At 39.2% G+C, this 16,192-nt stretch overlaps 1 protein-coding gene across 5 annotated transcripts in view; it reads left to right on the top strand.

Moving 5' to 3' along the window:
* Window positions 1–14,964, top strand: part of FMN2 (formin 2) — a 391,989-nt gene extending 377,025 nt beyond the window's left edge. For all 5 annotated transcript variants that reach the window (XM_063594698.1, XM_055098129.2, XM_055098105.2 and 2 more), the window contains 2 exons: window positions 12,145–12,226; window positions 13,905–14,964. In XM_063594698.1, coding sequence (XP_063450768.1) covers window positions 12,145–12,226; window positions 13,905–13,931 — 109 coding nt within the window. In that variant the 3' untranslated portion in view covers window positions 13,932–14,964. The remainder of the gene's footprint in view (window positions 1–12,144; window positions 12,227–13,904) is intronic.
* Window positions 14,965–16,192: the final 1,228 nt, after the last annotated feature.

Raw genomic sequence — 16,192 nt, 5'->3', positions numbered from 1 at the left:
AAATGCCGTCTCTACTAAAAATACAAAACTTAGCCGGGCGTGGTGGCAGGTGCCTGTAATCCCAGCTCCTTGGAAGGCTAAGGTACAAGAATCGCTTGAACCCCAGTGAGCCAAGATCATGCCACTGCACTCCTGCCTGGGTGACAGAGCAAAACTCTGTCTCAAAAAAAAGAAAAGACTTGGACTTGTAAGTAAATAGAAACATAAATAAATAAAATACATGTAAATGAATATAATTAACATAAATATATAATGTATATATAATATGCGTTAAATGTAAATGCATATATTGATATAAGCAAGAAAGTACATAAAATATTAAAAAGATTCTGATAATCACATATTCATTAAACAATGTAAATATTGTTTTTGTTTGTTTAATTTTCCCAAATATTATGCTATGTTATGCTACCTCCAAACAGAGGTTTTCAAAATGTTCTCCTGGACAAACATTGTCACCATCACCTGGGGACTTGTTAGAATTATACATTCTTGAACTCCCACTCTGGGCCTGCTGATTATGGGGGTAGAAACCAGCAATCTGTGTTTTAACAAGCCTTTCAGGTGATTCCTACACGCAGTGAAGTTTAAGAGCCATTGTTCTGGGTCTCAGATAATAAAAAGGTGCATATAGTTCAAACCGCAAGCTCTCCGCTTACCTGCATTCCTGCCTTGCTGTTTGCCTGCCTTCCTTCTTGCATCCTGTATTCCCGCTTTTTATCCTTCCTATGTGTGTGCATTGTGAGAGAAAATAGTGCAATGATGAAAGCGTACGCTCTGGAAGTACATGATGTGTGTCTGGACTTGAACTACTACAAGTCTGCCACAAATCAGTGTGTGATCCTGAACAGGTAATTTGGCCATTTTAAGTGTCAGTTTCATCATCTGTAAAAGTTGGACAACAACAATATCTACCTTAGGGGGTTACTGCGAAATTTAAAGGAGATGGTTATCTGTAAGCTCTCCTAGCTCCGCATTTGGCACATTATAAGGTCTTGGTGTTAGCTGCTATTGTGATGAGCCAGGTGCCGTGCTGGGCATGGAATAGAGAGAGAAAAGGCACTCTCTGCCTTCAGGGTGCTTACATTGCATTACATCTTTTAAGATGCTTATTCTGTGGGTGCTCTCTAAAGGGAAATGGATATTGAACTTGGGAGATACATTGCAAGTCATCTATTCAAATCTACTTTCCACTGTAGGAATATCATTTTCATAGTAATAATGGCTAGACATTTAAGCCCATGATTTTGTCCCCTTTTTAGTGCTATTGTGATATGGAAAGAGTGCAGACTGTGGAGTTAACCACATCTGGGTTCTCTTCTTCATTCTTCTATCGCGTGACCTCAAGAGGCTCTCTGAGCCCCAGCCTGCTCATCTCTAAAATAGGATGGTGGCATCACTCATGTTTGGTCACAAGGTGGTCAAATGAGATGGTGCACATGATATGCCCACTGTCTCTGCACACCACTGTCCCACTGTAAATAGTCATTTTCTTCAAATAAAAAATCAACCCAGGCCTTTTTCTGGGTATCTATGAATGCCAGGACAGCTTTCCCTGTTCTCAGATTAAAACAATATCTATATAAATTTTACCAGTTGATTATATTTCAACCTTCCTCAATGAGACACTCTTTAAAAAAGGAACATAACTGTATATAAAGTCAATCTGTTATCTTCCTTGAGCATATTTGTTCATTGTAAATTCATCTAGGTACCCTCTCATGTAGCCATCATTTCTCTTTCTGGTCCACAGATACCCCATGAGAGAGTCTTTAAATGATTTTTTGGAATGAAAATATATTACATATATGTCTCCTAACCTAGGAGTTAGTGAGGCTAGGTTGACGTGATTTCTTGCTGTATCCTTACAGTCTCCTAATGGTCATGTATTGAAGACATTAGTTCTTCTATAAGATAGAAGAAAACATAATGCCCTAAATATTTTGTACTTTAAATTTTATGTACGTTCATTGAAACTAAATTGTTATTTACAGATGGAATTATAGCAGCAAGTCAGTAAACTCAAAGGTCAAGTCCAATAAAATCCTTAGTAGTTTACTCAAAATGTAAATTGGACATGCAGACACATTGCTGAAGAGTTCACCGGAAGAAGGAGGCAAAAAACAAGTGATTTCAATCTAAGCCTAGTTGTTTACCAGAATTTATCTCTGTGATTTTTTAAGCTTAATCGTCGTTTTACTGTGCATCATCATCCATTCATTTAGTCAGCTATTTTTTAAACATCTAGTGAATACTTGCTTGTGTGAGCTTTAATGTAATGCCCTGGAAATATAAAGATGACTATACATGACTCCTCAACTCAAGGATCTTACTATTTAGCACAGTAAAGACACAGATAAATAGTCAGAAGTCATCCTTAAAGTGAAAATCTGGGGGGGGGAAAAAGTATGTGAAAGCTTAGAGGATTACGCAAATAAGCTTGCCTGGAGGGTCAGATACGTTTCCTATAGGAAGCTAATTTTGAGCGTAACCTGAAAGGCCTCATGGGAGAGCACAGGAAAAGGAAAAATGAGTAGGCAGTCCCAGGGGAACAGATTAGCAGAGACATCTCATAGGACTGGGAGGTGCTTCTGTATTGCTGGAGCCCAGGGAACATTACAGAGAATAAGGGGAGATTAGGTGAGTTGGAGCCAGTCTGCAAATGGCCTCGCAGACCTTGCTAAGGAACTTTAAACAATCTTTGCTTGGCAAATGAGTAAGTGGCTCAGATGATTCCCGTGTTTGTAAAGGATGGATAGATTTCACACATGGAGGCGAGTCTGCAGGGTATGGCACTGGTTCAGGGGACGTGAGAAGGCTTGAAAAACAGGGACAGTGGAATTAGAAAGGTTGAGACAGATTTTAACGTCATTACTGAAGAATAACAGAACTTGTTAACTCTTTGCGTATGCATAGAAGGGGTGGGGAAGAGGGAGAGAAAAGATTCAGAGGTTTATCAAGGAAGTGGATGGATGGTTTTGAATGGTTATGCTCTTAACCAAGGCCCAGGTGGGTGAGAGGAAGGAGAATGTCCTCTAGCACCTAGAGCTTGGGAGAAAGGTCAAGGCTAGAGGATTGGATCTAAGAGTCTTCAGCGCAGAAGTGGTAGTTAGAATTACAAAGTGGAAAATTCCTACAGATACTATGGAGGCCAGATTAGAGTCCTGGAGGGAAAGCATGACATTTGAAAGGAAGCTTAATAAATAAGCAACAGAAGAGATTAAGGAAACATGTCCAGAAAGATAGTTGGAAAACTCAGAAGTTCTCTGAAAACTGAAGGATAAGTGAGTTGTCAAGAATTAGGGACCAGTGGCCAGGCCTGGTGGCTCGTGCCTATAATCCCAGGACTCTGGGAGGCTGAGGTGGGTGGATCATCTGAGGCCAGGAGTTCGAGACCAGCCTGGCCAACGTGGTGAAGCCCCGTCTCTAGTTAAAACACAAAAATTAGCCAGGCATGGTGGGGCACACCTGTGCTCCCAGCTACTCGGGAGGCTGAGGCATGAGAATCATTTGAACCTACGAGGCAGAGGTTGTAGTGAGCTGAGATCATGCTACTGTACTCCAGTCTGGGTGACAGAGGGATACTCCATTGAAAAAAAAAAATTAAAAATTAGGGATTAGGGACTAGTTAACCATTTCAGAATCGTGAGCATGGTGAAGAGTAAAGACTAGAAATCAACAAGTAGATTTGCCAGTTAAAGGAGGTTACTGGTGGCTTTTTGTGACTAAACACAGAAAGAGGCAGATGTGTGGGATGATTTGTGTGTGTACAGTTTATTTGTTTTGTTGGTTTAAAATGAGTGCACAGCAGCGTTCGTCCACACCCATCGTTACTAATCTATAGCCATTCTAAAATTATGGGGGAGAGTTCTTCATTTCTGAGGGAGCTCACCCATGAGTCACAGTGTTCTGCATCTTATAGAATCTTTGACAGTCATCAAAGAGATTTAGCCCCCAGGGAATTAATTTGATTGGTCGAGTGTGTTTTCTTATGAGTAAATGATCCTCTCAGCTCTTTTCACCCACGTAGACCCGACAAAAAAATGGTTTCAGGAAACACAGATACACAGAATATCTGTGCATTAATTTTATGTTCATGGGAGGAATACATCTGTGGTTTTTGGAACATAAGTATAGATACTTATCTAATTGTCAAGGAGTCCTAGATTTTGGACTATGCGTATTCTGTAAAATTCGGCTCCTATTGTTGATAAAAGTGGCAGGTTTGCTTCATGTGTTACTGTGAAGGGAAAGGAATACGATGTGTGTAAGGCATCCGTGCTGGCCCCGGATCCCCAGGGAGCTGGGGGCAGACCCCTCCGGACCCCACAGCACGATGTCCTACTTCTGCACTGTCCATTACTGAGCCACATTCCTGTAGTCCCTCCAGGGCTGACACTTGCATGAAGCAGCTCAAAGATGTTTTTAAAGCTTGATTTTCTTCATGTTAGGAACTACTTTGTGCTCGTTCGAGTTCTGATTCCTAATCATTTGGGGTGCAAGCGCAGTGTTTTCTCTGAGAAAGTCAGAGATTCTCAGTGATGAGATTTATAAATAGGTGCCTGAGGAAGCCTTGTAAGTTTTTTTTCTTTGAGATAATGATAAGTGACTTGGGGTTGATTTTGTTTCCAGTATATCTCAGGGGTTTTATGGTTTTGTATGTGTGTATTTTAAGTCACTGAGGTTACAAAGGAGAGAACAGAGAGCTAGTAATAAACTTCACCAAATCACCTTTAATTCCAAAAGACATCAAATAAACTTCCCCAGATCACCTTAATTCCACAAGACATCTAATACTCACTTCTGTCTTTACCTGGAGAGAAAGACTCACAGCTCCTAGGCTGGCTCTTCTAACCAGCCTTTGTCTAGAATCTCCACCACCTCTCTCTCTCCTCCCCACACACTCCCCACCTTATGCCTCCGTGTGTGTGTGTGTGTGTGTGTGTGTGTGTGTGTGTGTGTGTGTGTCTGTCTGTCTGTCTGTCTGTCTGTCTGTCTGTCTGTCTGTCTTTCTCTTTTTTCTCTCCCTCTACTTTTGGGTAAAAAAGCTTTAAATTTCTTAGCAGACCTGATGGTGTTATGGTTTAGTAAAGAATATTGTGAACTGGTAGTAACGATCATTCTATCTGCTTTTTGTTTACTGTTAGCAGATCCCTCTCTGCTCTATCAGAACCTCAGACCTGTGACATCCCAGCTCCACAATGCACTTAACCTCTCCCATGCTGGGAGATTCCATAGGCGAACAGGGCTACTTCCAGCAAGCCGAGCTGCAGCCAGCAGGAAATGAAACCGTCTGCCACAGATACTTATTTAGACCAAGCTATTAATGTTTAGTGGCAGAAAAGTGGCTCCCTTTCTTATTCGATTGAATGATGAAAGCATGTCTGTTTCCCTGATAAGACTGTGGCCAGCTTGGCTTTCGGTCTGAAAGGTGGATGAAGATATTCTGCCTGCAGAGCGGGCTGCAGGGATGTCTGGTTTCTTTTCTCTGTATCTATGCCAGAGTGTATCTCCCTTCTTCATCTCACAAACCATTTTTAAACTTAATCACACTGAACTTTTGTATATGTTTGCCTGACAATAAATGGGTCTGGGGTTACGTAGGGAGAGTGTAGAGAAAAATACATCTTTATTAGGAGAGAAATGAGAAACCGCTGTCGTTGTTTAAAATAACCCTTAATGTAAATGAGCCCAGTTACAGTGAGGCCAAAATGGGAGAAACTTTTTGTTGGTTTTGAAAAATACCAAAATAAAAATAACAGGAATTTAAAACAAGTTTTAACAAATTCTGTAATGAAAAGTATTTTTTATTCTCTCACATATTCCTCTCTGATATTATAAACCTTAAAAATAGTCTAATTTTCCTAGACTCAAATTTTTCTTTTCTTAAGAACTTACTTTTATGCTTAATGCCCTAACCAAATGAAGCTGTTACCACTTAGAATGTTTGCTTGTAAGGAGTAAAAATTTATATAGATGTTTCAAAATTTATTTAGCTTCTCTTTAAGTGACATTTACAACTTTATTTTTGGAAAATAAATTTATTATAAAGATTTTTTTAAAGGTAAATTTGAACTTAAGTTTTAATAAGTAAAGATGTTTTATATTCATATGGTCATTTTTGCCCAAGACCTAGAAAACAGCTTCAGCTGAGGAATAACCTTATAGTCATATTCCTCACCAAATGCTTCACACCTCCCAGAGGTAGTTCTCTGTAGCATCGCAAACTCTGTCATTACCAATCGACAATTTCACACTTTTTTTACCTTGAGAAGCTTGAATTTCAGGTTTTATATTCGTTCCAGCATTACTCTATCTTTATGGGAACCTGCTGAATAAGCCAGCTGGAGGATGCAATAGCTTAGAATCTTGTATTCTTTGAAATGTGGAGCCGCGATTCCCTGCCTATCTGTAAGTCAGCCTTTGGGGCTTCCCTAACCTTCTCTAGGTGCGACTGTGAACAAGGAAGTATGTGGGAGCTGGGGGCTGGGGAGAAGCCTGCGACAACTGAAATTACTGCCTGTAAGCCCAGGAACTCCATTCGTTTTGTTAGAAACAAACTCGGAGTCCTGCTGCTCTAATTAATTAGCTTAGTCATCTGGCTTTCTCTAGAGAAGACAGAGATTGTGAAAAGGAAATAGAGTTTCTGCTTAAGGTAGGCATGCTGGCTCTATCAAGAAGCGATCACAGCCTATCATCCTAAGAAGAAACAGAAGACATAATAAGTACAAACAAAACCGGCAAAGTACAGTGTTGGGTCAGGGACTGGGCAGACTGCCTTACATATCTCAGGAGGCCTTAGTCCTTAGGAAGGGGCCCTGTATTACAGCACATTACAACAGTGATGTGTCCAATGATGAACATGGGCCATCAACTAAAAGTTAAATCGTTCCTTTTTTTTTTTTTTTTTTTTTTTGAGACAGAGTCTCACTCTATTGCCCAGGCTGGAGTGCAATGGCATGATCTCGGCTCACTGCAACCTCCGCCTCCCAGATTCAAGCAATTCTCCAGCCTCAGCCTCTGAATAGCTGGGATTACAGGCACCCACCACCACGCCTGGCTAATTTTTGTATTTTTAGTAGAGACGGGGTTTCACCATGTTGGCCAGGCTGGTCTCAAACTCCTGACCTTGTGATCCACCCTCCTCAGCCTCCCAAAGTGCTGGGATTACAGGCGTGAGCCACCACACCAGGCCTTCCATTTCTTTAAGAGAGAGAAAAGTTTAATTTGTTTCAAGAAAGACTATTCAAAATTGGTTATACAAAGATAGTACCGTAAAGGGGACAAGTTTCCATTATCTGGGAATTACACATTCATTGATTAATCTCACTGTTTCTGAGCATTGCTAGAAGGAAAGTTTGCTTCGAGATGAAATTTATTTTACTCACATTGGTCACCTACTCTGTTTACCAAACCTGATTCCATATGCTCTTTGGTTATTTCCCATAATTAAATTATCCCTTAAAAGATACAGAATGCCTCATATTCTTTTCGTGACTCTTGGTCCTCCATGTAAGGGATGAGGACTTACCTTTGAAATTTATTCAGCGTAGTTTTGTTTCTGAAGTTTCATAGACAATAAAAGATATTGTAAAATATTAAAATAAACATCAAGTTTTATAGCCATTATCTACCATTTAGTATCCATCTCTTCCATCTAAAAGATAATGCTACATTTCCTGTTTTCTAGTCTCTGCTTTCTGTGTTGATTTTTTTTCCCCAAAGTCACTAAAAGTGATGAATGAAGTTTCTTTTCAGTATCATATGGTTTGGTTTTGCTCATATTTTCCTTCTGTTATCTGGATTGCTAATTAGAAGTTGCAACTGTTAAAACGAGCCTATCACAGATGTCATCTTAAACTTTTTACTTCCCTTTTTAGTTCTCTAATAGGGTGAAATCTTGATTCACAAATGCCCTGGTAGTCCCCCTTTGTGTGAATGCATCCACTAAAATATATATATATGTGTGTGTGTGTGTATTCACACACACATATCATATGCACACACACGTATACATATGCACACACGTATACATATGCACACACGTGTACATATGCACACACGTGTACATATGCACACACACGCATACATATGCACACACACATATATACGTATATATATATATCTTCATGAATCATGCACAGAGCTGTGTCTCTGAACAGCATTCCATAGACCCCCACCAGGATTAGAAGTTAAACTCAAGTGCAGACACAGTCTGGAAGCCTTTTGACCATCTTCAGCCCTGCTCTGGTTTCCTCTCTCAGGATACACTTCCCTCTTCATGGTGATTGCTTTCTCACTCTATCAATGAGGTATTGTCCCTCTTTTTACTTTCTCCTCCTTCCCAAACAGGACATATTGGTCATTTTAATTTATTGTTTGAAATGTTATCTCCACCATGCCTTTTCACTAAAAGCCTTTCAAGTCTGGTTGTGACATGACCATCTTTTTTCTACTTAGTTTAAGAAATGTTAGGCATCACTGAATGAGGAGTGAGGCAGGAGAGAAAGAGGATGGAACACGTACAAACAGTTACTCAATAGACTCAGAGTGGCAGCTGATGAAATCTGCCACCGTAAACCAAATGGAGAGCCCAAGTAGGAAGATCGAATGTTGGCAGCTGGCTCAGGCTGTCTTCGTACCGACTTCTCCCTCATTATTTTTCTTATTTCTGCCAACTCTGGCAACATAGTCGACCTCCAGGGACACATTCTTTTTTCCTGCCGAAAGTGTGGAAAAATGTCTTGTTGTCAGAGTTTTGTTGAAATAAAATTGGCTTTTGGAAGCAGCAACATTTGCTGGGAAGCTTAGGAGGAGTGAGACTCAGGAGCAAGTTGATGTGGTTTGGGTTTGCGATCTGGTACAAGAGTGGGGACTGAGGAAGTGTCGTTGTTTTGGGGGTCTGGCAGCACCGCTGGGGCTTCAGGGAGTGTTAATGCCTCAGTTCCAGGGCACCCTTTCTCAGGGTGGTCCTTACAGGCCACCTACACCAGGTTCTGCCAGATGCCACTTCTGAAAGCATCCCAGAGTGACTAAATCAGAATACCTAAGAATAGGCCTAGAGAGCTGCATTTTAACAATTTCTCCATGAATTTCCTGCTCCGAAATTAGAAGAGGAACTATATTCAAGGTTCTGGGGTTCAGTTTTCCAGCTGCCCAGGTCATTTATGTGTGCATAACTAGAGGCGCTTAGAGTGAGGTGACTGACTCATCCTAGTCACACACATAAGAAACCGAGGCATAAACCTGAAAACCAGTTGGAACTCTTGCCTCCAAACAGGAATCCTATGGCAGCAGAAAGGAGAACTGTTCATAGTTCTTGAAGCTCAGTTTGCTGTTTCTTGACTCTTACTCAACCTTTATATGTTATTCTTTCATGTTCAATCCATTTTCCTTTTCCAAGAGAAGTATAAACGATTAAGATGTGCCTGTTAAACAAGGCTCGGCAGTCGCTTACTCCAGAAAGATCTCTGTAACCCCTGCCTTCCGACCCAGGATCCTCCTCCAGGACACAGTTGTACCTTATACGAACCTGGGTGGTTGCTCTTAATGCAACATTGTCATTTACTTGCTCATGAGTATCTCTCTCCTACTAGACATTGAATTTCATTGTCCCTATAATGTTGAGCTGTGCCTAGTGCTGGACCTCGAGCTAATGCTTCAGAAATGACTGAAAAATGAATGGATGAGCTGAAAGATCTTGTGAGGCCTCCGATGCAAATTCTCCTCAGTTTTTGTGGTCTCTGCCGTAAGGAATGACTGGATGTTTTTGTGTAAAATTAAAAATGTTTGTATTAGACTCGGCTTCCTGTGATCCTTACAAAAATGTGTTTTGAGAACAAAATAAATAGGATTGGGAGAAAATTAAGATGCTTTGCGGATCTAAATACTTGTAAAGTACATTTTATTGGAATGCCACAAAATGCTTTAAAAAGCTCCAAGTAAATTTAAGAGGAGATCCACTGGATTTTGGCTAAGTGCTGAAAAAAAAAAAAAAACCAGTTTCCTTAATTCCCTATCCAAATACTTCAACTTAAATTTACTGGTAGCTGTTTCAGAGGGAGATGGGGATGCTGCAATCCTTAGTTTGTTATAAAGAAAATGTTTTTATCTTCAAATGTTTAGAGGAAGGATTAAAGGCAATTTATGGCTTGGGTGAAAAGTAATAAAAGTGGTAACAATGAAGTATCTTCTAAGTTGTCATCATTTTCTGGAATTGCTAACAATATCAACCAGGCAGGCATTTTATATCTGAAAAGAGTTACTTTCATTTGTCATGCTTTAATATAAACTATAACATCAATCTTATAGCTGCAATACTGAGTTGTTTGTTTCATTCTATTGTTTAAAAAGAGGAATTGATTTAGTTGTAAAGGAGATGAATTCTGTCATTAGATTTTTTGCCACAGGCATCAAGAAATATATTTATAATTCACTTCTTTCAGGAAATCAGGCTATAAGGTCTATATGAAATGCATTTTATCAAGATCAAGCCATAGCCTCTTTGGTTTCTCCAGAAATAATTCATTTTTAATTCCCAAGGAAAAGTCACAGTAATACAAAATAAATTTTACCTGATAGATTATTTTCCTTGTCATAGCTCCCCTTTTTATTAAAAAAAATCCAATTTACAGATTTCTTACTATTTGTTTAATTAAAACAATAATAAATTTTATAGCCTTTTACAATGCATGAAGAACTTTTTAAATAAAATTTTACTCCGTCTTTGCAACTCTGTGCAGTGATAATGAAGATAATTTAATATGTAATGGAAACTTTTCACTCTGTGAGGGAATAGGGAGGTTCAGGGGTACAAGAACATCACCAGTGTCAAATAGCAGAGCCACAACTTCATACAGGACTTCGCTCCAAATAGCATCTTCTTTTAACTATACCTCTGGTCAGTTCAATGTTGTTTTCCTTGTCATATATGCTTAACAAGAAATACTAGAAACATGAAAATGTTATTACTGCTCACTCTCTTTTTTGTTATCAAATGATTGGTTCCCATGCTAGATGAAGCTCAGTTTTTAGAAACTGCTCAAGTATTTATTGCAAGTGATTTGTATGCATGAGTGTGTGTGGTATAGGAAGTTAATCTGAAATAATTTTAAGTAAGCATGGCATGTAAATTTTCTTTTTATTTTTTTTTGAGACGGAGTCTCGCTCTGTCACCCAGGCTGGAGTGCAGTGGCACAAGTGCAGTGGTGCCATCTCGGCTCACTGCAAGCTCAGCCTCCTGGGTTCACACCATTCCCCTGCCTCAGCCCCCGAGTACCTGAGACTGTAGGCACCTGCCACCACACCCAGCTAATTTTTTTTGTATTTTTAGTAGAGATGGGATTTCACTGTGTTAGCCAGGATGGTCTCGATCTCCTGACCTTGTGATCCGCCTGCCTCAGTCTCCCAAACTGCTGGGATTACAGGCATGAGCCACCGCGCCCAGCCGACATGTAAATTTTTACGTGACACTTTTTTTTTGGTGGGGGGTGGCAGGGGAGAGGGTCTCACTGTTGCCCAGGCTAGAGTGCAGAGGTGCTGATCACAGCTCACTGCAGGGCACGCACCACCATGCCCGGCTACGTTTTTGTATTTTTTGTGGAGTCAGGGTCTCACTCTGTTGCCCATGCTGGTCTGGAACTCCTGGGCTCAAGCAATTCACCCGCCTTGGCATCCCAAAGTGCTGGGATTGCAGGCATGAGCTACTCCACCCTGGCTGTGATACTCTTTAATTATTCTAATGCTTCTAACTTACGTCATGGTGCCAATCCTATTTATATAATAGAATCAATTTCATACTCTCAGCTGACAATGAGGGGTATTTCATTATTTACTTGTATATAAGATTCCTTTTATATAGGATGAAATGCATACACACTCTGCATAGAAATTCTTATGTGTTTGTATATTACTCCATTCAATCATACTATGATTCCAAGTTAAGAACTCCTAGATAAATTAGCCTCTGTAGCTGTAACAGTTGAGGCTTTCAATTCAAATGTCAGATAACATTCTTCTGTGTATTGTATTATTTTCTGCAGTAATTCAAATCTTTATTGAGTTGAGGTTTGCTCACTTATTATAAGGTAGAATGAGGTGATCTAAGTAGGTTTTGTTTAAATACATGTGTCTTCTCCCCATCAGAGTAAAAGAAGCCGAAGAGGTGTGTAGACAGAAGAAGGGAAAATCACTTTATAAAATAAAACCAAGACATGACTCTGGAATTGTAAGTATTACTGATTTTTAACTTGTTATTTTCTTTGGCTTTTAAATCCTATTTTCATAGTATATACAAACTCATAATATTTTAATTATTTTTCTACTAAGTGTGAATAAATAAGGAGCTTCTGACTTCAAGAATCTCCTTTTCCTTATGCCTTTAATCAGGCCCAGAAGGCTAAGAGTCTTGATATTGATTATTCAAAACTTAAGAATTGGGCTGGGGGTGGTGGCTCATGCCTGTAATTCCAGCACTTTGAGAGGCCGAGGTGGGCGGGTCATGAGGTCAGGCGATCGAGGCCTTCCTGCCCAACGTGATGAAAGCCTGTCTCTACTAAAATACAAACAATTAGCCGGGCATGGTGGTGTGTGCCTGTAGTCCCAGCTACTTGGGAAGCTGAGGCAGAGGAATCGCTTGAACCTGGGAGGTGGAGATTGCAGTGAGCCAAGATTGCGACACTGCACTCCAGCCTGGCGACAGAGTGAGACTTTGTCTCAAAAAAAAAAAAAAAAAAAAATTAAGATAAATCTACTGAATGTACTGAGGGTGTGCATTTATGTGGATATGTGCATGTTGGCAGGGGCAGGGTGGGGAGACCATCTTTCACTTTCTTTGTTACACACAGATCACGGCAGAGGCTGTATTTGAGCCACGAGTGATCATTCTAATTGGATTAGATCCACTGGGATGTAAAGTTGGTGGGAAGCGCCAAGAGCAGTGCGACGCTTTGCCCAGGGTGCCCAGACCCCGTTTATATCCACAGATGGCTCGGCAGAGTTGGCTGCCGGAGAGTGGTCAGTCCAGAGACAGAGTTTAACAAGCTCATTTAAGTTTCCTGCTTGCCCACTCCCCGCTTTAAAACAAAATGCCAGGTTGTCCACCCTGGGAGGGAAGGGCTTGGTTAAAATGACAAGGCTTTTCCTTGTGATACTGAAGATATTTTGTTGACTGTTTTGAGGGATTATCACTTGGTACCACCGTGTAAGTAAATGTTTTAAATGAAAAGTTGAGTTAGGCCTTAAGATAGGACCATTCTAAATTGAATTAGTCTAATGTAGTCTAAAGGGAAAAGACATTAAAATAACCCAAATTGGGATATGATTAAATAACCCTGTTTTTTAAAAAAGTTAGGAATTATATCTTCATTTAGAAGCAGTTGTCCCTTCAGTTTCTCTGTATCAAAATGATCTTATCTAATGATAACTACTACATGATAGTTCAGCTTATCTTCTGCTCCTGTCTGATGATTCAGTCTTATAACTGTATTGAATGCGGAGGAATAGTTACTTATTAGTGAACCTCAATCTTGCTATTATGAGTACAGAAGATAATTAGAGTACATTTACCATGAAGTGAAGCAGCCACTTCAGTTTTCATATTCATGTATTTGCATGTAGGATTGAGGATGAGAATGGAGAGTTTGACACCCTCTCATATTGGTTAGAAGTTAAATTTTTAAAACTTTTTTTTTTCTCAAAAGTATTTGGCGATTTGTCTTGATAAAAGTGCTCAAAGATAACACAGATCCCACTTATACTTTTTTCCTTTATGGACTGGTAGACCTTTAACCTTGTCCCACAGAATTTGATCCAAATGAAAAGGTCTTTTTTAGGCTACTCTAAATTCTTTCCATTTTTAAAAGTTCTTTCTAACTAAAACTTTTATCTGGTGTATTTGTTTTCAGAAAGCAAAGATAAGCATGAAAACTTGAACAATGAAAAGCAGAATGAAAATGAGTCATTGCAACGACTTTCACAAAATTCAGCTGACCTGAGAGTGGGAGGGAAACTACCGTCATTCTGCTCATGTTTCTTCTTGACCTCTTGCATAATCTTTTTGTTTTCTAGACAGTTCACTAATTGTTGAATTTTACTGTATATTCATATAAAAATGCAAAAGTACTAGACCAGTGGAGAATTTGACACCTTTTCTTTTTGTAAAAGTTTATGGTATTATACCGATAGACCAAAACAGCATGTGTAAGAGGCAGTATCTGCACTAATTCTCAACATGCTAAACATTAACTAAAATTCACTGTTGTGAGAATATTCCTCGTCGCAGCAAAAACACTTTCCTTTCTACTGACAACCAGTCCTCCACATCACAGCATTTAGACATATGGGTAAAATGTTATTTCTAGTGAATTGTTTGTATCAGTTTCATGTCTAAGTATAAATTTTCTATTTTAAAATTTAAGAACCGTTTATAATCAGTGCTTTCCCAACTCTTGGGTTGCTCTCCATAACTATATATTTGTGAAAGAAAATGGTCATTTTTTTTACTGAAGTCATATAATGACTTGGGTCAGCTCATAATGCATTGTGATGGTTTTGTATGAGCTGGGTGTTTTTTTCCATTACTTTTAATGATCTTCGTTGCAAGTTACAGTTGTGGATAAAGGGGAGAATTTATTGCTCTTGCAAACCAATTATGGAAAGCAACTTAAGAAAAACAATGTTCTAAATCATAATTGTTTGTATTTATGTAAAGTATGGTCTCTTACTTTTTAGTTTGTAGTTTAAGTGCAAAGAAACAGCAGTGGTTTTTTTTCTATTGTTTTGTAGTCTTCCTGTCCCCTTCAGTCCCTCCAGTGTGTATATTACCATTCTCCAATGAAATAATAGGGCATTTAACAAAGATCGCTATGTGCAATACTGTATTTAGTGTTTCTATTTCAATTTTTCTAGGATGTTAATTTATATGAAAATAAAATGAATAATAAAAGAATAAAGATACTTGCAAAAGACAGCTGTCATATTTTACATGGGGTGGGGAATAAGAGAAGGAGGGAAAATAAGTTAGGCACGCTGCATATTCACCTGCACACACACACAAAAATGTGCATACAGTTTCAGGGACTTAAGAACTTAAAGCTCATCAATGATACCTAAGTAAGAAATCCTGGTAAAATATTTATTCCTTTGTGGCTTGAACTAGGATCTCTTTCCTAATCTCCCAAAGATCTTCTGGTCATTTTCAATCAGATATCTCGCCATGCCTTAAAATTCATTATGTGTAAATTCAAACTCAGCTTGTCATCTTTTCCCTCCATACCTGCTCATTCTTGTGTATTATCTATCTCAGTGAACAAAGCCACTATTCATTCAGAAACCCAAGTTCATCTTTTGACATATTACTTATCACAAATGCATACATTTGTCTCTGTCTTTTCCATTAAAGTCTTAGTTCAGAACCCTCATTAATTCCTTTATTAACCTACTCATTGTTCTCATCTTCCGAGATTTGCCCTGCAACATATTTTTAAAATTTGAATCCACCTTTTTCTAAAATACAAATCTGCTCATCTGAATTTCCTACTTAAAGCATTTTAATGGCCACATACACTAAGATATGTGGCCTCAAAATATTATCTAAATGTTTAATATGGCAGACGGAGTCCTAAGCAGTGCCTACTTACATTTTGAGTTTAGTCTCTTGACTTAACCTACCTTGAATTCCAGCCTCCAGCCAAACTAAAATACCTCTAGGCTAATTTCCTCTCAACTATATGTCTTTCCGCATGTTTGCCCTCAGCTTGAAACATTCTCAACATTTCATGGATTCACTAATAATTGTATCTGAGTTTAGAAGGCATTTGTTCCAGGATATCTCTTGACACTGGTCTCCCTGGCTCCTAGCGTGTGACAGAGACTCACTACATATTTGCTGATGAAGGCAAGATAGGAGTGTTAACTATGCCAGATGCTTCAGGATACAAGTAGGTTGAAAATGGAATGAAGTCACTTGTTTGCTGAAAAAGGGTAGTGGTAAAAACGAAGGGTAGTGTTAAGGAAGTAGAAAAGGGAGGTTCAATACACTCCACACTTGGAAGACTTCTGTCATTCAAGAAACATTGTGCTGTGAGTTAAGAATTTGGATTTTCCCTCTGTTTCCAAGTAGAAAAATAACATGAAATATATTTTCAAAAGTATAGATGCAGGGTGGGAAGTGGGGGTTGCAAGAGAGTGCATG

The sequence above is a fragment of the Pan paniscus genome, chromosome 1 (assembly GCF_029289425.2).
Source record: "Pan paniscus chromosome 1, NHGRI_mPanPan1-v2.0_pri, whole genome shotgun sequence".
Taxonomy (NCBI): domain Eukaryota; kingdom Metazoa; phylum Chordata; class Mammalia; order Primates; family Hominidae; genus Pan; species Pan paniscus.
Note: the sequence above shows the minus strand (reverse complement) of the source record. Positions and strands in the feature narration are given on the sequence as shown.